Here is a 22,971-nt window from a genome sequence, read left to right on the forward strand (position 1 = left end):
GCAGTTTTGCAGTAAAGTGGAAGGCATTCTACCTAATAACGGCTAAAATATCAAAAACCTTCAATCCAACAGCACCTAGGCATGTATACGTGTAAACACTCACAGATCTAACAAGACCATTCTCAGAGAGCAACATTGCGTAATACTACTATAAATGGATGTTTTGGGTGACAGTACCTCGATCTTGTCCGCGAATTTTGGCGTGTGGGAACCGAGTGGGAACCGAACACAAAGGGTCAGGGCACCGAACACAAAGCGTAGGGGAACCGTCACAGTGTCACCGGTGTGAAAAGGCTGCATTTACAGCAGACGAAATTCGTACCAAAAGCGCTCAGCAGTAAATATTCCCAACTCAGCAAATGTAAAATTCAATAGTTTACCATGCACCAGAAGTTGTCTGCTGATAACACATGCATGACATAAATACTCTTATGGGTATTTTTGTGTTCTGGTATTTAATTTGATCGTTTTTAGAATTTTATATATCCGCAGCATGAAAATTCAAGATGGCGGCCTCCGCAACATTGCGTGTTTTGATTTGAGCGAAAACAACGTTTCTGAAGGTAAGTTTTCAAGAATACGCATCCATTCACCAATGTCACATCATTTTACTGTTTAATTCTCCCCTGGGGTCTGTTATTCATCGGGTGAAGCGCTGAAATGCAGAGACTTTGTTTAATCTTGCAATAGCTCATCATCTGGATTGTGATGCGGATAGATCTAGATCTATCTGTTGATTACAAGTAAGGAAATCATGATCGCCACGCTGGTGATTTTAAACAGATTAAACGAACTTTGAATAAAAGGCGAGGAGAAAGAGATTGTTCATGGTATGATAAATGATTAGTCCTGCCTACGTTAAGGACTTCCATAAGGTGGGGAGGGGTAGAGTCAAAAACTGAGTGAGGGTAGGCCAGATAGTAGGATGACCAGCTGGAGATAAAAACACTCCACTCCCCATGTCTTTACAGTGTTGTGATCAAACTTTCAAAGACGGTAGGTAACAGACAAAAGCATACAGTGTATGCTAATCAAATGAGATAAGTGGTTTTGAAAAATGAAGAGGTACCGCTCTTTGAGTTTTACAATTTTGGTTTGTTGCTTGTTTCTCATCCTTTTGCTTATTTTAAGTTGACCGTGCATTGGTGTGAATTTTATTTTTACAGGATATATACAAGAGTTACACCACATGCCGGTTCCTGGGAACAAGCGTTCTGCATTTATTCCGGTGCCACAGAAGGGAGCTGATTTCACTAGTACTACTGTATCAAGGTTTGTTACCTAATACATCTTAACAGTAAGATTTTTTTATTTGTATTATTTATTGGAACATGTTTGCACATCATTTGTAAGCGACCTCTGTGAATTTGATGGGTTTAACGTACGAACCCTCACTATGGTCAACATTCTGTTAGCGACTGTTTGAAGCGAATAAATGTAGCGGTCAGAAAGATTCCAGAATCAGTTGGGTCACTGGAAACTGTGTTTGTTTGTTTTTTAACCTGAAACAGTAAGAATTATACGAATTCATGAAATACAATTTTCTTTCATTTTGGTCTGTTGTGTGAAGACTTGCTAACCCGGCTTTGACCGACTCTCTGAGATAGTAAACATTATTCAAATACATTCAAATAAAAATGTCACTTTTCATCTTTTGTGTGAAGGGTACCACAGGCTGATTTCCTGCACCATGGATGTAGAGGAGGCCAGACAGTCTGCTTCTCATTCCAGCTGTGTTGCGTTTTTTTCTGCTCGTGAAGTGTATCGCCACATTGCCAAAGCCATTGGCCAAGAGAAGTCACCCTGTCTGCCCATTTTGCATAGCCTTACAGGCTGTGACACTATGTCGTTCTTCAATGGTATTGGGGAATCAGAAGGCTTGGGAAGTATGGCAAGCATTTGAAGACGTCACTCAAACTTTCTTCAGGTTGTCTGCTCCTCTTTGTAAGCTGAGTACCACTGACAGGGCAGCACAAGAGCTTTTTGGTGTACATTTGTAGGACAAAACCAGCAACGTACAGGGTGTAAACAGTGCTAGACGGTACCTCTTCAGTAAAAAGAGCTGCCAAATTGACCATAATCCCCTTACAAGTGAGGTGCTGCTGCAGGACATGAGATTTAGAAGAGCCATCTACCTATTAGACTTCCAAACTCTGTGGGCTGGCAGTTCAAGGCTGGAAAGTGGGAGTCATTCTGGACGAGCTTTCAAGAGGTATCCAGCGTGTGCCGAGAACTCATGAGGTGTGCCTGTAAGAAGAGCTGTACAACAAAACGCTGCAAATGCTGCTAAGAAGGACTGCAGAGCACAGCTCTCTGCAAATGTGCTTGCATGCCTGTGAAAACTGTCAGCATCTAAACTGTGCAAAAATATTATTGCACCCATTTTCATACCCCAACTCAAATTTTTATTCCTGTGTCATTTTATTCAAACTGTCTATGCCATTAAAGGCTCGCATCTTCGCTATCTGGCACATTTTTTTAACATCATCATTTACGCCGTCAAAATAAGGATACCCTTGACGTGACAAAGAGATGTGACAAAAACTTCGGGTACCTTTTAAAAAGCCGACGACAATTCCTGAGGCACAACTGGGTCACTGTTGTATACGAAGAGAAAGTCAACTTGATTATCCATCCAGAACAGGTTGTTTTATTTCGCCATCTTGCATATTTCTAGTGTTGTGCCATTGTACCTACTGATGTATGTGTCGATCTCACGGATGAGATGTTTATGTGTCAAATTTGAGGGATACTCAAGTCAACTAAAATCCATGTATTTTAGCAATGACCAAGTGGGTTGCGTTGAAACTTTCAGGAATGTGTGTCTACGCACGAGGCGTAGTTCAACCGTTTGAGTACACTTTCAAATCTTCACGAAATAATATTTTAAAAACTGCCACAGGTTTGTTGACTTACATCCCACATATTTTTGACTTCGCATGTATATATGACAGATGGTTGTTACAAGTACTGCCAAAGTTTCTTTTGAGTATAGACACTTGCCGGAATGTGCTAGTTGTGTAAACACATGAGAACAAACAACGTTTTCGAAATACAGCGATTATGAATTTTAGTCGACTTTTGAGTTGATACATTACATTTTTATCAGTTTTATTTTGGGGGTACCCTTATTTGGGCGGCGGTCAAATAACCCATGTAAAGGCCACCTTTTATCTTAAAAGTGTTCCAGTTAGCCAAGTTGAGTGCCCTCAATAGCATACATTGAATATAACAGCACAGGAATGAATGTTTTTGTTTTGGTATGAAAATTGGTGCAATATATTTATTTTTGCACAGTTTAGGTAATCCACAAATTCTTCAACCCTGCCACCCACACCGTCCAATCATTCTCTGCACCAACAATACATGTATTGTTTTGTTTAAAAATGTGTTTGTGTTAGTTTCTATTGCAAGAGAATGTCTTGTAGCATCAACAATGCCTAAATACCCTTTTATTGGCGGCCATTTTGAAAATTGTAAAAAAATTACTGATTTCTTAATTTTTTCACGGTGGCTCTGTATCAGGTTTTGTTAAGCAAAAGCAAATGTCCATTTACGCCAAATTTGCTGTTAATCACATGAAGTGAAATATGCCTAACATACCCAACCGTTTACACTGGCGGCCATTTTGAAAAATTGTTTAAAAACTACCCATTTTTTTATTTTTCGCGATGGCTCTGTATCAGGTTTTGTTAAGCACATAAAACTCTACATATTTGCTTAATTTGGTGTTTGTTGCATGATTTGAATGATTTTGCAACATAGGAGCCCCACTACTACGGACTAGTGTGTCAACAGTAACCAATTACTCAGTACTCCGCCGCTGGACTACAGACGTTCGAATGAACCCAGTCCACATCAAGAAAGAAGAAGAAGAAGAACATCACAACAAAAAGAATCACATACCATTTCGTATTGCCGCTTATGCTGGCTCTGTTTCAAGCAGTTCCTTGTGGCCTCGCATGCATTTTGACGACGAAGAGGCTCAAACGGGCACGATAAAACCTCAGGCTGGCTGAAAACCGGTCCGTATTCCACTGTCTTCCTCACTGCTGGACCCGGCCATATTTGTTGTTCAAGGCCCGTGACGTAGCACACGTATGTGCACAAGGTCATGAGCCAAGACTGCGCGCGCGATGGAACGATTCAGAACAGCCAACAAACGAGTCAAAGTATACTTTTTGGACTTCTGTGTTCATTTTTACACACGCATTTGTGGTTGATGAATTAAGAGGGTCAACATATCAAAAGTGACCCTAAACCTTAGACTTTTCCTTTAATTGTCTTTGTTGGCATATTTTTTCAAGGCAGCACAACGGAAGATTTTGGACAGCAGGTAGAATGCGAGTTTTGAGACCGTCCAAAGAAAGCTTACTGTGGAATGTTGTTGTACTCATGTATAATGGTACATGCGATTCTGTATTTTTCTGCGGTTAATGTTAATAGTTTCTTTTTTCCTCTGTTGGTTTCTTCCTCCTGAGTTGACCGTTATCACTCAAACAAGACCATCAGAGAGGACCTCAGTTGCTCCTCAAAATGGACTGTGAATAGTGTGTTGGCTGTGTTGACCGTCAGAATTATTTTCAGAACCAGTCTGCGGCAGTCAGTTGACATGTTTCGCATATTGTAGGGTTCCCATGCTGCATAGGTAAAGTGGCTTGTATAACCCGACTATTCAGTATCAAAACACTGTTTATATTTGTGTAGGTTGTAGTCATAACAACTAATCGCATTTTGCCTTTTGTTTCAAAAAGGAGGATAAGCGACAACAAGATCGACGCTATGTCAGATATGCCTCAGCCACATGAAGACTTCCGAATTTAGATCCACTCGGCATGGTGACAAGTCTTGATGAAAAGTATAAGACTGACGATAGCAGTGGAAAAAGTGACCACATGGCAGGTACCTATTGCTGAGTGTCTGCAGTGCAAAAGACAGATACGCTGATGGTAGATTTCCAAATGAACACAGTACCCTCAAGACTTCGGAGTGCGAGGACCAGGGAAAACAACCTCATGTGAACCTGTCTGAGTATGACCATCGTGACGCCCATATCTTTAACTCTTAGTCGTATGACAATTCCGAGAGTATATTATCTTCATACGCAAGCTCTAGGGTTAATGATTGTAGATAAGCTTTGCCATGATAATTATGCTGATGCAGTTTAAACGTGTGTCTGTGTGTGCGTGCGTGTTTGTGCGGCCTTGTATGTGTGTGCGTGTGTGTGTGTGTGTGTGTGTGTGGATTGCACAAGATCTCCTTCAGGGACAACTGCACCAACAACAAATGCACAGTCATTTTATCTGTTTGCCTTTTTTTGAAAATGATACATGGAGTTGATATGATGCGTTAGTTTTAACTATGTGTGTGTGTGTGTGTGTGTGTGTGTGTGTGTGTGTGTGTGTGTGTGTGTGTGTGTGTGTGTGTGTGTGTGTGTGTGTGTGTGTGTGTGTGTGTGACGGAGTGAGTGAGTTTGTGTTACTGTTTGTCGATTTCTTACGTGAGCCTTGAAGGCTTCGCCTCTTGTTTTTAATGTTATTACCTCCCTTGAGGTTGCTTTTGTAAAGTGGGATGTAATAATATGCTGGTAAAGAAAGCCTTTTTCGATCTGGTTATTAGTACTAGATCTAGTACGACTAGACCCTCAGGCTTGCAAGCGTTCGACTAAGAAACGAGTTATAACATGATTCGAATATCGTACATGTATGTATAACTGTAGTAATACTGCAAGTTCGAGGACTTCGATTCTTGTAGTACAGTCATGAATACCAATAAGAAAGACGCGTCACATTTGCCGGGTCAAGCCAAAAGTGTCCGTTCAGTTCAGGTGTTCTTTCATTCCAGGTTTTACCTTGGTTAAGTAAGCACAGATAATAACAATAATAATAACTGTCCAGACATTTTTAAGTGCCTAACCTATGGCTCTAGGCCCTTTACAAAAGAAAATATACAGAATAGAACAATTAAATGTACAACCTGCATAAAACAATTAACCATACGGACAAAAATCACCACATAAGAACTGAATGTGTCATCGTGTGGGTGTCCTTTGTTGTACGAGCCCTGCATTACAGGCATCACTGTAGTATGTGAATGTGGTGATGTGGTATCTTTTAGTCTTAAGAATAAATGTGGTAATGTGGTACCTTTTAGTTTTACCTTGGGCGTTAATTATTATTCACAGAATGGCACAGTCACGTCGGGTTCTGTTTTGTTTTCTCTCGTCAAACTAGAATAAGGAGATTTTGTCTTTTAAAAAATCCAGTTTAGATTATTTATTCTGCAAAATCCGTAAGCGCTAGAGGGAAGCTTTATTTTTACATCTCTTCAGGAATCAACGAAGTAGAGAACGGCAGAGACGAATGTTGAATCATCTTCATGAACGTACAACAACAACACCAGCAGCAACAACAACAACAACAACAACATTGACATTGCACGGTCTATCTGTCTGTCTGTCTCTGTCTCAATCTCTCTCTCTCTCTGTCTCTCTCTCTCTCTCTCTCTCTCTCTCTCTCTCTCTCTGTCTCTCTCTCTCTCTCTCTCTCTCTCTCTCTCTCTCTCTCTTTTCCGAACTGAAACGAGATTTGCACTTTATCGGTTTTTCTGCCCGAAATGTTATCTATCTGAAAAGTTAAAAGGGGAGTAACTGGTTGACACATTCCAAATGAACGCTGAACGACCGAGTTATTGTTCTTAATTGCACTTTTTGGAGGAGTTGTCTTTCGTTTGCGTCCGTATTCAACTTATCAAAATGTACAAGATAATACATCGAGTTTAACACCTCTACATTTTAATTCAAAGAGAATGTTCAATAGAAGAGGTCCTTACAGTTGTATGAGCAAGACAATAGAAATTGGTGACGATAATTCATTTTTTTGTTTGTGGTTTTTATATTTACCGAATGGCAAGGACTCAGTCCTGATAACAGAGTGAAAACAAATCTTCCAAGCGCGCTGAATTTGATTGCTGGACAGCAACCTCACAACGTTCTTTCATCCAAAAGCTTATCTTCTATTTTGGGTGCGCCAGTCCGAATTAATAGGCAGCGCGCATATTTATATCACTATGCATCTAGGTTTTTTTTGTAAACCTAACCAAATAGGAGGGGAGCACATAGTTATTATGCAAATGTGCTGCCTAATTTTAAAAGATGACTATAACACGGTGTGTCAACTGATTCCGTTCATCCACCGGATGTTTCCGTTCATCCGCAGGATGTGTCCGTTCATACAGCCCCATTTTCGTCACTTGCTTCGGGAAAAACGTTGTGGTAAGTCGTGTGGGCAGCGCGCTTGTGTGATATTGAAAGAATAAGGTAGCGAAATGGTTGGGCTATGTGTACGATAAGTACCAAGGTGCTAGTGAATCCTAATAATAACACACGCGGGCCGAACGTGGCAAAATTGCCTGATTTTTTAACATTTTCTTGTTTTTCTCGCTCTGTTATCGAATCTGACCCTTGATTTGCACATGATCACCAAAACCATTGCCTGTTACGACATTTCGCTTGAACAGAAGTTTATAGAAACCCATGGCTTTTGTACAATCACTTGTCTTTTGAAAACATACAGATTCCGTTCATACCCCATGTTTCCGTTCGTACAAAAGTGCATGTTTCCCTTCGTACGAAAAGCGTTTCAGTTCATACACATTCGTTAGATCAGAGTGAAACAGGCCCCCACTACAAGTTCTGTGTATTCCAATCGTTTTCAAATAGCACAAAGTACGAATGCGTGTGATATTGGACCTATGTGAACCATAAGACGAATGGAATTTGCAAAAAACAGTTTTGTGTCCGTTCGTACTGATTTTGACGGGAAAATGTGTCCGTTCGTACCACTTTCATCAAATTGTTTCCCTTCGTACCCTTTTCAGTAATGTGTTCAGTGACGGAGCTTTCTGTGTGTTTTGATAAGAACGAAGATTGATTTGTGCAGTTGTGCTTGCTTTGCAGCACTGCAACTAAGACTGAACTAAGTAACATGTACATTTGTATGTTACTCCTATCATGCCATTTGCTTCACCTGTGATAATCATGAGCAGAATTTAGACAAATCAAGAAAAAACATTATCCAGGCTCTATCAGTCCTTTTTACATTTAGTCAAGTTTTGACTTAATGTTTGAACATAAATGGGGAATCGAAACGAGGATCGTGGTGTATGTGTGTGTGTGTGTGTGTGTGTGTGTGTGTGTGTGTGTGTGTGTGTGTGTGTGTGTGCATAGTGTGTGTGTGTGTGTGCATAGTGTGTGTGTGTACATAGTGTGTGTGTGTGTGTGTGTGTATAGTGTGTGTGTGTGTGTGTACATAGTGTGTGTGTACATAGTGTGTGTGTGTGCATAGTGTGTGTGTGTGTGTGTGTGTGTATATAGTGTGTGTGTGTATAGTGTGTGTGTGTGTGTGTGTACATAGTGTGTGTGTGTGTGTACATAGTGTGTGTGTGTGTGTGTGTGTGTGTGTGCATAGTGTGTGTGTGCATGGTGTGTGTGTGTGTAGTGTGTGTGTGTGTGTGTGCATAGTGTGTGTGTGCATAGTGTGTGTGTGTGTGTGTGGGGTGTTACAGGTCGCCAAACCCACAACATATGTACGGCGCAAACGACTAAATTAAACAAGAGAGAAAGACTATAGATGTATACCCACTCATACAACGGGAAGTAACCGTTGTTAAACGGAGAAATATTTTCCGACAACGGTTGTCGAACTTTGCATCTTTCTGACAGAGACACAGATTCACGATGATAAAAAAATAAAAATCCAAATATCATTCAACAACTCATGAAAAATTATAAATATTTTATTTCATATCAAAACCACATGGACGATAACAGGCACCGCCCATCTGTTACATACATGTATTTTTTACTCACATGGCCTGAAGTTTTCCACTTGGGCTACAACATATATATATTCACTAGAGGAATACCCGGCTTCGCCGGGGTGAATCGCGAGACAGAGACAGACAGCGTGGCGGTTCATCACAATCACCTCTGCAAGCGAAGTCCTGTCAAACGGGATTGAGAATTTTAGAGCTTATTTCTTAGCCCTATATTATCTGTTGTGGCTTCTCAAATGCCAGAACATACAGACAGACAAAAGCCGCTAGACCCCATCACAAACAGAACTCTACAATCAACAGGTTTTTTCCCCCCCACACACACACAAACACACACACAGAGAAGCCGTATATATATATGCATATCTGTATCTATAAATATATAGAGATAGGTGAGAGTGTATTTTTCGCGTGGCTATAAATTGATTCGACCTTTTCACTTTGACAGTAAGAACAACTTACGGGTGCAAGGGAAGCGTTCTGGACAGCGCAGTGACATTCTAAAAATAGTCACTCTCAGAAACGGGAATTTGGGGTGAACGGCGCAACAGAGACAGACAGCGTGGCGGTTCACCACAATCACCTTTGAAAGGCGAAGTCCTGTCAAACGGGATTGAGAATTTTAGAGCTTATTTCTTAGCCCTATATTATCTACTGTGGCTTCTCACATGCCAGAACATACAGACAGACAAAAGCCGCTAGACCCCATCACAAACAGAACTCTATAATACATAGGTTTTTGCCTACACACACACACAAACACACACACACACAGAGAAGCCGTATATATATATGCATATCTGTATCTATAAATATATAGAGATAGGTGAGAGTGTATTTTTCGCGTGGCTATAAATTGATTCGACCTTTTCACTTTGACAGTAAGAACAACTTACGGGTGCAAGGGAAGCGTTCTGGACAGCGCAGTGACATTCTAAAAATAAATAGTAACTTACAACTGAACGGGAAAGCCACACGAAGGAAGGGAGATAAACGCCAAACACTGGAGAAGATAAGGAAGAGTTACTTATAATGGTGAAATGAACACAAAAACGAACATGAGTTTAGCGCTGCGCGCTGAGAGCACGTGTTGAAATATCTCATCGATGATATTGTGTCCGGGGTGTAGCTGAATACGGTGTCCAAATTTGAAAAAGAACCACCGAGAACTTTGGCGTTGTGATGTGGTGTAGCGGCTATGGTGTGTCGGTATGGGGGCCCGGGTAAGCTGAGGTGGAACCAAAATAGCTGAGGTGGAACCAAAATCGGTTCCGCGCAGCGCGCTGAGAGCACGTGTTGAAATATCTCATCGACCAGGTTGTGTCCAGGGTGTACCTGAATATGATCACCAAATTTGAAACAGATCCATCGAGAACCTTGGCCGCGCATCGCGCACAGACACACAGACACACAGACACACAGACACACACACACACAGACACTAGTCGTATATATATATAGATTGTAGCATCTAGTTGCCTACATTTGGTAATACCCAAAGCATTTGTGAACGTTTCAAACCAAAAAGTATAGTGGAACTCTGCTTTAGACACCTAGTCTTTTCATGCTCAAAAAAAAAAAAAAAAAAAAAAAACCTTCCCCTACCCTACCTCCCCGGTTTTGTAAAGAAAATCTGGCCTGAAGTCTTTTCATGCGCAAAAAACCCACAAAAACTAAAACATTCTAAGCTTTCTGTCTGTGGCGGTTTGTAATTTGAATAACGACATCCAATAAAGTCTACCAATTACGTAATTCCTTTCTAAGCTCTCTGTCTCTGACGGATACATTTGAATAACGACATCCAATAAAGTCTACCAATTACGTAATTCCTTTCTAAGCTCTCTGTCTCTGACGGATACATTTGAATAACGACATCCAATAAAGTCTACCAACACACGGTGTGTCAACTGATTCCGTTCATCCACCGGATGTTTCCGTTCATCCGCAGGATGTGTCCGTTCATACAGCCCCATTTTCGTCACTTGCTTCGGGAAAAACGTTGTGGTAAGTCGTGTGGGCAGCGCGCTTGTGTGATATTGAAAGAATAAGGTAGCGAAATGGTTGGGCTATGTGTACGATAAGTACCAAGGTGCTAGTGAATCCTAATAATAACACACGCGGGCCGAACGTGGCAAAATTGCCTGATTTTTTAACATTTTCTTGTTTTTCTCGCTCTGTTATCGAATCTGACCTCTGATTTGCACATAATCACCAAAACCATTGCCTGTTACGACATTTCGCTTGAACAGAAGTTTATAGAAACCCATGGCTTTTGTACAATCACTTGTCTTTTGAAAACATACAGATTCCGTTCATACCCCATGTTTCCGTTCGTACAAAAGTGCATGTTTCCCTTCGTACGAAAAGCGTTTCCGTTCATACACATTCGTTAGATCAGAGTGAAACAGGCCCCCGCTACAAGTTCTGTGTATTCCAATCGTTTTCAAATAGCACAAAGTACGAATGCGTGTGATATTGGACCTATGTGAACCATAAGACGAATGGAATTTGCAAAAAACAGTTTTGTGTCCGTTCGTACTGATTTTGACGGGAAAATGTGTCCGTTCGTACCACTTTCATCAAATTGTTTCCCTTCGTACCCTTTTCAGTAATGTGTTCAGTGACGGAGCTTTCTGTGTGTTTTGATAAGAACGAAGATTGATTTGTGCAGTTGTGCTTGCTTTGCAGCACTGCAACTAAGACTGAACTAAGTAACATGTACATTTGTATGTTACTCCTATCATGCCATTTGCTTCACCTGTGATAATCATGAGCAGAATTTAGAGAAATCAAGAAAAAACATTATCCAGGCTCTATCAGTCCTTTTCACATTTAGTCAAGTTTTGACTTAATGTTTGAACATAAATGGGGAATCGAAACGAGGATCGTGGTTTATGTGTGTGTGTGTGTATTTGTGTGTGTGTGTGTGTTCTTGTTAAGACCGCGTCGTTTTGACTTTGGCCCGAAAATGGAGCCGAATTGTTTTGACGCACCCCGTTGTTTTGACGTCACAACAACGGATGCCTCGATTTTCGAGCTTCCCGCCCTAAGATATACCATGTGACACAAGGATTTGATTTTATTGGTTCTGTCCAAACTATGATAATTTTGTCAGGGTTGAGTGTGTGGCGAGTGTGTTGGGCTAGTGTTTTGCGGTCAAAACAAGAACTGTAGTTTTTTGGGTTCCCCTGGCGACAACATTGAGAGAGAGAGCGAGAGAGAGCGGATTGCCGCGTGAAACCGTGATTTGACACGATGGCTGACGCCGACACGCGGGGTGAACGCCGCAGCCGCTACATTACCACAGACACAGGTGTGTATTATATTTATAGTACTTTGTTGTCCATTTTAGACGAAAAGACAGTTGACTGAGTTGTTTTTGAAATAGTGACGCGCCTTCAACTTTATCTTTCAGGTCTGTTGCCACATGGCTCTGACATTCCAAAATGGCTAACCTCGTTTTTTGGAATTTAGAGCTCACAATCCAGTGACAGTGACATTAACAAGAACTTGATCAGTCATTAATTATCAATGGCTTATCAAGTTGTTGGTACAGGTTACTATGCAAGAGTCTTATACATTAAAACAAATTATGGTGAGTGGTGCACAGATCTAAATACTCTTATACTGAGAAGGCACGATGCATGTTGGTTTTTTAACTTCCGAAAGATTCTGAGATTAGCTGTGCGTACAAGCGATCGAATAGCACTGATTTTATCAGTATTTATATAACTATGTTTTGTTTGTGTCAGTCTGTGCTTGTTTGCTGAATTTATGTGTAGGAGCCTGAGGCGGGTTGAGATCTAGCTCCAATGTTCAAATTTCAATCTCGCCTTAGGCCTAGTAGCTGTTGAATTAGGGAGACCGAATAAGTCAGTCACGGTGCGACTATATTTTTTTTTTAATTCGATTTATTTAATTAAAAACTCTTCACGTCCTGTACCGCACGACTTTGTTACTATACTTAGGAATGACCTCACAGGACGGAAGCGCTCTCTGTGCTTGAAAACCACATTTAGGTCACTTCCTTTGTAAACAAGCACATAGCTGCTCCGCGGTTCGTTCGTTTGGTGAACGTTTTGGTAGTTTGCAATGGATTTGTATTGATTTTTTTTTTCACGGAGATTTTGGGACCATCTCTGGTGATGCTGATACAGTCAGTAAAGACAAATTTGGGGATATTATCGACGAATTAGGGGCAGAACAAGTGCTGGGACTCGAAGCAGACAATCGCTTGACATTGAAATTGTAAGCTTAATGTAGTTTAGTTTCATCTCCCCCGTCGCGATATAACCTTCGTGGTTGAAAACGACGTTAAACACCAAATAAAGAAAGAAAGTTTCATCTCTTTGTTCCACCATCACCCAGCCGACGCGGCGACTTCCTGGCGTGGCCGTAAAGTCCGGTTACTCGATCACGTCGCTCTCTGCTCTGTGCATCGTCAAATATGTTCATGCTTTTCACCTGTTGCACGTGAGTGAGTGGAGACTCGGCTCCCCCATAATCATGGTCCAACAGGCATGCGAATCATTAATTCTGCTTTTTACACGATGAGTCTTCTTCTGTCAATTTAATGCATACTAGTTACAAATTAAAATGACAGTATGATTTCTTCATTAATTAACTACTCATAATGATAATACATACATGTATTATACGTGTATACTTTACATACATGTTTTATAACATAAAACCCATAAATGTCATGTCTGACACACACAGATACCCACTTTCTGGTCATTTTCATCAAATCCTTACGGTACTGAGGCTTAGCAATAGGGAAATGTGTTCAGGACGTGAAGAGTTATTTGACCGGGCGAAGCTGGACTGACTTTGGACTTATCATGTATTGGAGCCATTCTTCCGTTCTGGGGACGAAATCCGTCTGTTGAAAAAAAACCAACTACTGTTTGTGTTTTACTTTACCCATACACACGCACACGTTTTTGTTCCTCTTTTTTTCTCTTCATCCTCTTTTTGTTCTGTTTTCTTCTCCTGTCCACGACATTACTGCTTCCCCTCAAACCTATGATGTACTTTTTCCGTGCATGGTTTATCCCTGTCTCTTCCCAGAGACCAGGCAGTCCGGTTACAGTAGCTCGGGTACTTTGTATCTCCCCCAAACTCATCAACTTAAGTTCATTACAGACAAAATAATTAGCATAGCCGCTAATTGAACAGTGTATAGGCTCTCTTTTTCTTTTCTCTCCTCGACATTCAACCCATGGTCCCCCTCGACCACTACCATCTTTGACGCAATGTCACTGTCACAGTGTCAGAAAACTCACTGCCTTCTTCGGCATCATACAATTCATCATCTGACAGAGACTCGTCAGTGGTAAGACATAATGCATTCTCATCATACTCCAAGTCCAACTCCTTTGGATCAGACACACCTGAATGACAATGCTTCTCAATTAAAAATGTACACATGCTTTTATGTGAGTTAGGGAAGTATAAATAGAGAATACTATGTATGGCTTGCTGTGTCGTACCAGATTTTCATGAGTTGTTTTTTTAAATATTGAACTGCGAGCGAAAGCGAGCTATTCACTATTTTAAAAAGCAACGAGTGTAAATCTGGTACAAAACAGCAAGCCATGTAGTATTCTGTTTATCCTACATACTGTACTTACGTGTATTTTACTGAAAATGTCCTGCAGTCGAGGCAGCTAAATTGAAGACGCTTGTTTTGGAACCTCGATCTCTTCTAAAGCCTCGTGCAATCTATTACGTCAAAGCAAAGAAACGTCACTCTGAAAGTGTGGCTTGACGTGTTAGTTCTAAAAATTCATCGAAGGTAATTAGCGAGCGCAATCTTTTTTCTTCTATAATGACGTTTGTCTCGGTGACTTTGGCATCATAAGCAGTGGAAAAACAGGTCCCTGCCAGACTTGCTTGACATGACCTCATTTACATGATATACACACGTGTGATTTGAACGATTATTATCTCACGAGTGTCTTTCTCACGTATGTAGGATGATATTATTAATCAAATGAAAATTTACTAATAAAATGTTCTATTATGTCACTAGTGGAACCAGGAGGCCGAGGCCAGAGATTTAAAACAAGGGAGTACTTCCCACATTTCTCATACGGCCAAAGAATGGTGCAGGCTGCACTGGCTAAGAGTCTACCTGCCATACCATTGCCAGATGACACCAGCAATCATCCAGGTACAATGTAATCCCATTTTTATTTTGTTGAAAGGCAAGATTTAACCAGAAAGTAAGGAACTAACTCAGGGGTTCCACTTATTGCACACACAAAAGTATACGCAGTTTTCAGCCTCCGTACACATTTTCACCGACATGTTGCATTTTGTCACGCAAAATTACAATTGCACTCAAAACACTAAATAGCCACGAAGAGAGCACCTGAACTCCCACCTCTGATTCTCCCCACCCGCCTTGTTCATCACTGTTAACACTCGTGTACTTATCGCCAGAGGCCATAGTACCAGTGCTCTACCGAATTGAATCTTTATTCCTTAGGTCACTGCCACCGGCGATAGCCTTATGAATGACCAGCTCTACCGAAGAGGAAGATTGCATTACATTTCTTTGGGGGGGGGGGGGGGGGGGGTCATGAGTCACAGAATAAATAATTGATCCTGCTGTGTTCAGCAAAACAATGGTCTGCCTTATCACACATGCCATTAGTTTGGTGCACTGCCGATTCAGTTTACAGGCCAGGGGTGTCCGGGTCTACTCTGATTACATCGGACTGACCCACAGTGATTGTTTTTCAGGCTGAAATATCTTCCATTTAGCGCCATGCAAATAGTTCAGTTCCTCGCTTAGAGGCCTATTACCTGTACAGAGCCACTGCAAAACGCAAACAGACCGATCTGTCGTCGGAAAGTGAAAGAACAGAATCTGATGAAGGGACTTCTTTTAGTTACCTATCATCATCATGTCCAGTGATGGCGCTAGTACTTTTTTCAAACCGGTACGCAAACTTTTATGAAGCAAACAGTCCAGAAAAAAACGGTAGGCTGGTCATTGGAACCAGTTAGAATCCAGCTCAGAGTACTGGTTTTATAGTTTTGCCAGCGAAAAAAGACCGGTAGTTCTAAAAATCAACGGCAGCCAATTTTGTTCCGGGATTTTTTCGTTTCAACCGGTAAAATACCGGTAATTACCGGTTAACGCCAACACTGCATGTCTTCTCAATCGTAGTGAGAAAAACACACTTCTCCTTCGCGTTTTTTCCCCCAATTAAGTTTGTAATGGTACGCGTTTTCAACGCATTTTTTCAGTCATGTTGTGTATGCAAACGCAAAAAGCAAAAACCCAGTGGAACCCCTGACTAACTAACTGTTATGCAATACTTCTGGAGGGGTGATCACACTACAGTTAACACAGTTTAGTTATGACTAAGATATGTAGTTAAATTGCTATTCTGATACACATTGGAGAATTCAGGGTTATGATTTGATAGTCTCACATGTACATGGACCTATTTCGGTCATAAGGCCATATATGTCAACGGAAGCTGCTCAATATCCTATATATATATTTACAACAATAAAGCATGCTTCCTGTTTCATCACCGTGGATGAATTAAGTGCTTGCATGCACATACCTGGTCAGGTTTGCTTCTGTTACTGGTCGACAGACGATATAGTTTGTACAAAAACTAAATTCTTGCCGTCTATGAAATACATCCCTGGTAAAAATTCAATTCCTGCAACACACCTTGCAAAACTAGTAGCTGCAGTCTAGCAGACGGTCTTTCCAGTGCTTTGTAATGAATCGGCAATATTGCCTTTGCCTATGCAACGCTCATATATATGCAGATCCCAATCTGATGAATGGACTGACCCACAGTTAACAGAGAAAATAGAGGACCCACTAGAGAAAATGCTGAATTCTTGGGATGTAGTCTGATGATAGACGGAAGACAGACAATAGACGGAAGACAGACAATAGACAGAAGATAGATGGAAGACAGACAATAGTTGGAAGACAGATGGTAGATCGAAGACAGACAATAGACGGAAGACAGACGATAGACGGAAGACAGACGATAGATGGAAGACAGACAATAGACGGAAGATAGACGGAAGACAGACAATAGACGGAAGACAGACGATAGATGGAAGACAGACGATAGATAGAAGATAGACGGAAGACAGACAATAGACAGAAGACAGACAATAGATGGAAGACAGACAATAGACGGAAGACAGACAATAGATGGAAGACAGACGGAAGACATACAATAGACGGAAGACAGACGGTAGATGGAAGACAGACGATAGACGGAAGACAGACGATGTAGTCTGACGATAGACGATACATATATACTGTTCAAAAAAAGAAACGCATAGTTGCTACTTGCCAAATTTGTTTTATTTTTCTAAAAAATTAACAGAAAATCCAATATTTAGATTATTTGTTTGAAATTTGGTATGGACACAGTTGAATGCACACACAGTTCATTTGCATCTTCAAATCAATCAGTCAATCAATACGATTGGGTGCCGAGGCTGTCAAGTCAGTAGGGGGTGTGACTGTCTTGAGCAGCAACAACTGCCCGGCACCTTCTGGGCATGGACTGGATCAGATGCCGGATATCTTGCTGTGGGATGGTGTCCCACTCCTCCTGAAGTGCCTGCAATAGATCGCGGTGATTTGCGGGCGCTTCTTCTCGCCTGCGCACACGTCTGTCCAATTCATCCCAGAGGTGTTCTATCGGGTTCATGTCTGGCGACATGGATGGCCAGGGAAGCACCTGGACATGGTGGTCGGTGAGGAACTGGGTGGTGAGTCGTGCTGTGTGCGGGCGAGCGTTGTCCTGCTGGAATATGGCATCCTGGTCAGCCAGAAGAGGAAGGGCGTGTGGGCGCAGAATTTCCTCCACGTATCGCTGGGCAGTTATGCGCCCTTGGACGTGCACCAGGGTGCTCCTTCCAGCGGTATTGATCGCCCCCCACACCATGACGCCTCCACCACCATGAACGGGTGCCTCATCCACACAGTTGGGCGCGTAACGTTCGTTTACTCTCCGGTAGACCCTCCTCCGACCATCATGTCGCTGGAGCAGGAAGTAGGACTCGTCGCTGAACCACACGTGTCTCCAGTGATTCCGGACGGTCCAGCGAAGGTGCTGGTTGCCCCACTGCACTCGGTTCTGGCGATGGCGGCGGGTGAGGACAGCTCCTCTGTGAGGTCTGCGAGCTCTCAAACCAGCTTCATGCAGGCGGTTCCGCACGGTCTGGTCCGATAATCGGTGTGGCCCGGGGAGAGCCTGGACAGAAGATGAGGCCGACAGGAAACGATTCCGGAGGTGGCGGAGCCGTATGAAGCGGTCGTGAGCAGCAGTTGTCGCCCTTGGTCTTCCCGCTCGTGGCAAGTCAGCAACGGAGCCAGTGGCTTGAAACCTGACCCACAGTCTACTGATGGTGCTCTGGGACACGTGGAAGTGCCTGGCGATTGCACTTTGACTTTGGCCTGCTTGTAAACGACCCAATGCAATTTGGCGGTCTTCTCTGCTCAATCGGGCCATCTTTCGTCGCTGAATTGTCGTCTGATTTCTTTGTGGCGAACAATCCGCTTTTATGGGTTTTGGAAGACATGGTGAGAGCTCAATATTCCCCGAGTTTCACGAGATTACACTGAAGCATGACGAATGGTCATGCCAAATGAGCAATTTTGACATTGTAGCCACTGATAACGCATGCGTCACGTGCAGAGCTCACTTGTGGCAATGGACGAAAGGTCGACGACCAGATAAACATTTTCTGCAGTTTGGTGGATATCCTTGTAGCCATATAACTAAATTAACCAAATATTACAAGCTATGCGTTTCTTTTTTTGAACAGTATATATACGGACGTTCAACCAGTATTTGGCTTCAGCTTGATTCAGGAACAAGAGGGCGACTGCAACTGAGTCGCATGTATAGACAAACCATAATGCCTTTCTCCAGTCCAGTCTATGAAATAGGACTTACAGCTGATCTAGCTGGACTCTACGCAAGCTTCAGTACGAATGAAGTAAAATCTCCCATATCAAATTTATTATACACAAATATGAAAACAGTTAACTAGACTGTTCTAACTGTAAACCAACGTAAAGGGGAAATATGAAGCTCAAAAACAGGTTAAGTCCCAAGCATCATGCAACCACAGGCGCTTTCTGTCTGTCTTTCCTACAGTTGACTGCAGCTTCGAACCACAGGCGCTTGTGACAGAGGACTCTATAAGCAGCCATCACTCAGTTGACTCCCAAATGGTGAGTTTTTATAGAGTAGATTATTTGTTGCCCTGTCTGAAGATATTTTGTTTTTGCGATTTGATTTGTTAAATGTTTGACCTGCATTACTTGTGAGTTTCCTGTGATGATCAAGGCAATGAAATATGTTTGCTATCTGCAGTCTATGTTCTTTTGCCTCTGAAAAACATGCATCAGAGTTGTGCATTCTTTTTCAGCAACTGGTTCTTTTTCTCAGACAAAATAAGGCATTTATAATGAAAAAAGAACAAAAATATACGGTCGAAACAGATCACCAACAAAGGCTAACAAGTTCAGTTGAGTTGCCAGTTGGAAGGAACAGCGAAGAATGTCCCAGTTACTTCCTCAGTCGTACTCTTTTTGATTGTTCGATTTGGCAATTCTGAACGATGGCAGGAACTGAAGTGCGCCAGGCAGTATCAGCGAAGTCCTCTGGCTCATTTTCTGTGCCCACGAAAGCTTCCAGGTAGGCTATTTGTCGGTATCGGCGGACTGCATAATAATGTTGTCGAAGCTCAGTCTCGCTTACGACGCATCCAAAATGGCATCCTCCGACGGTGCTGTGACTGTGTGAAAGATGTCTTCAAATCACTTAGCACATTTGAAAAAATCCTATGTAACAAGCTGACCAGGATTGAGATAATCGGAAAACGTGGCCGAATTGTCCCAATTCTCATGACTGCACAGGTGAAAGCAGCTGTGGAACTGCTTGTGCAAAAAAGGGATGATGCTGGTGTCAGCGGCTCCAACAAATTTGTGTTTTCTTGCTCATTCTTTCAGTCGGAGGGGCACATTCGGGGATCTGACACGCTTCGAAAGTTTGTGACATCAGCGCAGTTGGCAGAGCCACAGTTCATCACATCTACTTCACTTCGAAAGCAGGTTGCTACTCTGTCCCAGATAGTCAGTTTGAAGGACAACGAGCTGGATGCCCTTGCTCAGTTTATGGGACACCGCGAGTACTACCGCCTCCCATCAGACATGATGCAGTTGGCCAAAGTCAGCAAATTACTCCTTGCCCTTGAAAAGGGGAAGCTGCAAGACCACCAGCGCTGCACCCTGGATGAGATGGAAGTGGCTGAAGATGAAGCCATCACCTCGGATGAGGAGGCAGGTATGTGTGACATTTTGAACATGAATTCCTTTTCCCGCAGTGGGGCACTGCGGTTATGAAATTAAAGGCCTCCTGTTTTTGGAACCGCAGAGCTTTCTAGTTTGCTGTTAGGTAGATTTTTGGTTCCTCTTTCTGTCATGCTCTCTTTTTCTTCATGAATTCTTTTCTTTTTCTGCCTTCTTGCTCATTCACCTGTATTTTTTCCAAAAATCTCTTCTCTTGCCGCTTGTCTCGCGATTCATGTATAGTTTCTGTTAGTGTTCTGATGTAAGTCCAGCAGTAGATAGGTTAAGCCTATTTTAACATACTGGAAACTGGTAATCTTCCAGTAGGTATTAATTTAGTTTTACTAAAGCCTGCTGGGACACAAGTAATGGGTTAGTGCATTTGTAAACAGGAATCGCTTGACAAGTGGCCCCCTTCATCCCCCCCTTCCTCGTCCTGATATGGCTCTGCGTAGTCGGCTGGACGTTAAGCAACAAATAAACAAACAAACATGAATTCTTTGCTCTTTTTGCACAAAAGAACACAGCTAGACTATCTCTAAATCTAGTATTGTAATAACCTTTTTTTTTGTATTCTTAAATCATCTTCTTCTCCTTCTGCTTCTTCTTCTTCTTCTAAATTGGGGGGCTGGGATGGCTCATTCGGTACACAGCGTGGACTACATATAGTTCCTCTGACTCTCATAGTCACAGGTTTGAATCCCGGTCTCCCTCTCTCTGGTATCGCCTTTGTTGTGGCTAGTGACATTGAACCACCAATACAATTTTATTTCAATCAATCAATATGAGGCTTATCCAGTATCGCGCGTATCCGTGGGTACACTTCTAAGCGCAGGGATTTTTTTTTCTTTTCAATTTTTATTCAAGGCGCAGGGATTTATTTATGCCGTGTGAGATGGAATTTTTTTACACAATACATCACGCATTCACATCGGCCAGCAGATCGCAGCCATTTCGGCGCATATCCTACTTTTCACGGCCTATTATCCAAGTCACACGGGTATTTTGGTGGACATTTTTATCTATGCCTATACAATTTGCCAGGAAAGACCCTTTTGTCAATCGTGGGATCTTTACGTGCACACCCCAATGTAGTGTACACTAAGTGTATTTGTTTTAAATCTAAATTGAGAACGTTCATACTTCAATGCACACTACAATGTGATATATTGTGCTAACATTAATTGCATTACACAATAAAGCAAACATTAATACTACGGTACTTATACATAAACTTTTGTACTTGCGATCTAGGATTTTATCTATTCTATCATATTGTAACTATTATTTACAGAATTTGTTGAAAAGGGTCACAGCCCTATTCCAGAACGATCTGCATCAGGAAGGTTCGCAACAAAAGACTCTTTGGCACCGCCACATAACCAGCCCTCTCCGCCTATGCATCAACCTTGTCCTGCTACAGCTGCACCTGACAGTAAGTCTTCTTCTTCTGTGTACGCATGCTATCAACTACAGTACTGCAAGCACTCCCAGTTTCGGATAAAAAACAAATGCGATTGGTCACTTTGGCAGAAATAACAACTGTGAACAGAATGTTGATAGTAAAAGAAAGTAAGGAAGCAGGAAAGATGAGCCGGTGCCTACCTAACAGCAAACTAGAAGCTCCTGGTGTTCAAAAACAGGAGGGGCCTTAATTTAAGTCCGCAGCGCTCCACTGCAGTAGGTGACAGTAAGGGACAATATGGGTGAATCCATCCCATATACATGGTGTTGGAGTGGGGACAGGACATATTTGAATGGCGATGTCGCTGTTCAGTGTCTGAAAGTCTCTTAAGTTTGTAGTTGCAAACATGACTTTCCTTCTCTCTCCCCCCCCCCCCCCCCCTCTCACTCCCACAAAGTAACATAGTAGATTTAATTTCTTATTTGTAGCTGCCATTCATGTAAAAGTGAATACATTTACTTATTTAGTGTAAACTTGTCACCCTGGCATGAGGTAATATGACCGGCACGGTTGGCCTAGTGGTAAGGCGTCCGCCCCTTGATCGGGAGGTTGTGGGTTCGAACCCCGGCCGGGTCATACCTAAGACTTTAAAATTGGCATCTAGTGGCTGCTCCGCCTGGCGTCTGGCATTATGGGGTTAGTGCTAGGACTGGTTGGTCCGGTGTCAGAATAATGTGACTGGGTGAGGACATGAAAGCCTGTGCTGCGACTTCTGTCTTGTGTGTGGCGCACGTTATATGTCAAAGCACAGCACCGCCTGATATGGCCCTTCATGGTCGGCTGGGCGTTAAGCAAACAAAACAAACAAAAAATGAGGTAATATCACAAGGGTTATTCATGTTTTTGTATTGTCAGATTCTGCTGATGATGAGGAAGCACCAGAAATCCAAAGGAAGTTTCAACGGTGTGCTGCTGACAGCAGTGCATGCTAACAGTTCAGTATATATCTTTCTCCTTAGTCAACCAATTTTCCATGGGGGCGCGACTGGAGATGGATGAAGGTCAGGGGGTTCCTGTGTTCGAGTGGGAACAGCTTGAATTTAACTCACAGAGTTGTTTGTGTCCAACACGCTCGTCGGAGGTGTTTTTTTACGGCGTCAATGTTGGGGGGTGGGTGGGGGTTAAGGATGAGGGGTAGAACTGCATTCGTGATGCATTTGATTGTCTTACATCTGAAATGTATTTGTACCTTTGAAGAATAGTTCATTCCTGTACACTCATAACACCGAAACACACGTTTATTTATTTTGAACATAACATAAAATACAATAAATAATTAATTATAATTTTATTATGTCCCCAGGCGAGC

General features: G+C 42.2%; 1 protein-coding gene and 1 long non-coding RNA gene across 2 annotated transcripts; both read left to right on the plus strand.

The window, feature by feature from the left end:
• The first annotated feature begins 472 nt into the window (after window positions 1-472).
• LOC138964435 (uncharacterized) lies at window positions 473-2,503 on the plus strand. Its single transcript, XR_011455103.1, has 3 exons — window positions 473-563; window positions 1,167-1,272; window positions 1,665-2,503. It is a non-coding gene; the product is annotated as an uncharacterized lncRNA (long non-coding RNA).
• A 9,255-nt stretch (window positions 2,504-11,758) lies between these two features.
• LOC138965558 (uncharacterized) lies at window positions 11,759-22,594 on the plus strand. Its single transcript, XM_070337741.1, has 6 exons — window positions 11,759-12,148; window positions 14,873-15,013; window positions 19,002-19,078; window positions 19,859-20,192; window positions 21,492-21,632; window positions 22,518-22,594. The coding sequence occupies exons 1-6, from the start codon at window positions 12,091-12,093 to the stop codon at window positions 22,592-22,594; spliced, it is 828 nt and encodes a 275-aa protein (XP_070193842.1). The 5' UTR covers window positions 11,759-12,090.
• The last annotated feature ends 377 nt before the right edge of the window (window positions 22,595-22,971 follow it).

Source organism: Littorina saxatilis, linkage group LG4, assembly GCF_037325665.1.
Source record: "Littorina saxatilis isolate snail1 linkage group LG4, US_GU_Lsax_2.0, whole genome shotgun sequence".
Classification (NCBI taxonomy): Eukaryota; Metazoa; Mollusca; class Gastropoda; order Littorinimorpha; family Littorinidae; genus Littorina; species Littorina saxatilis.

Bases quoted from the DNA above. Each gene is read 5' to 3' on its own strand.
- LOC138965558 (XM_070337741.1), top strand. From the start codon at position 12,091: ATGGCTGACGCCGACACGCGGGGTGAACGCCGCAGCCGCTACATTACC. The intron at 12,149-14,872 runs GTGTGTATTATA...TTATGTCACTAG, and splicing joins CTACATTACCACAGACACAG to TGGAACCAGGAGGCCGAGGC. The intron at 20,193-21,491 runs GTATGTGTGACA...TATTATTTACAG, and splicing joins CACCTCGGATGAGGAGGCAG to AATTTGTTGAAAAGGGTCAC.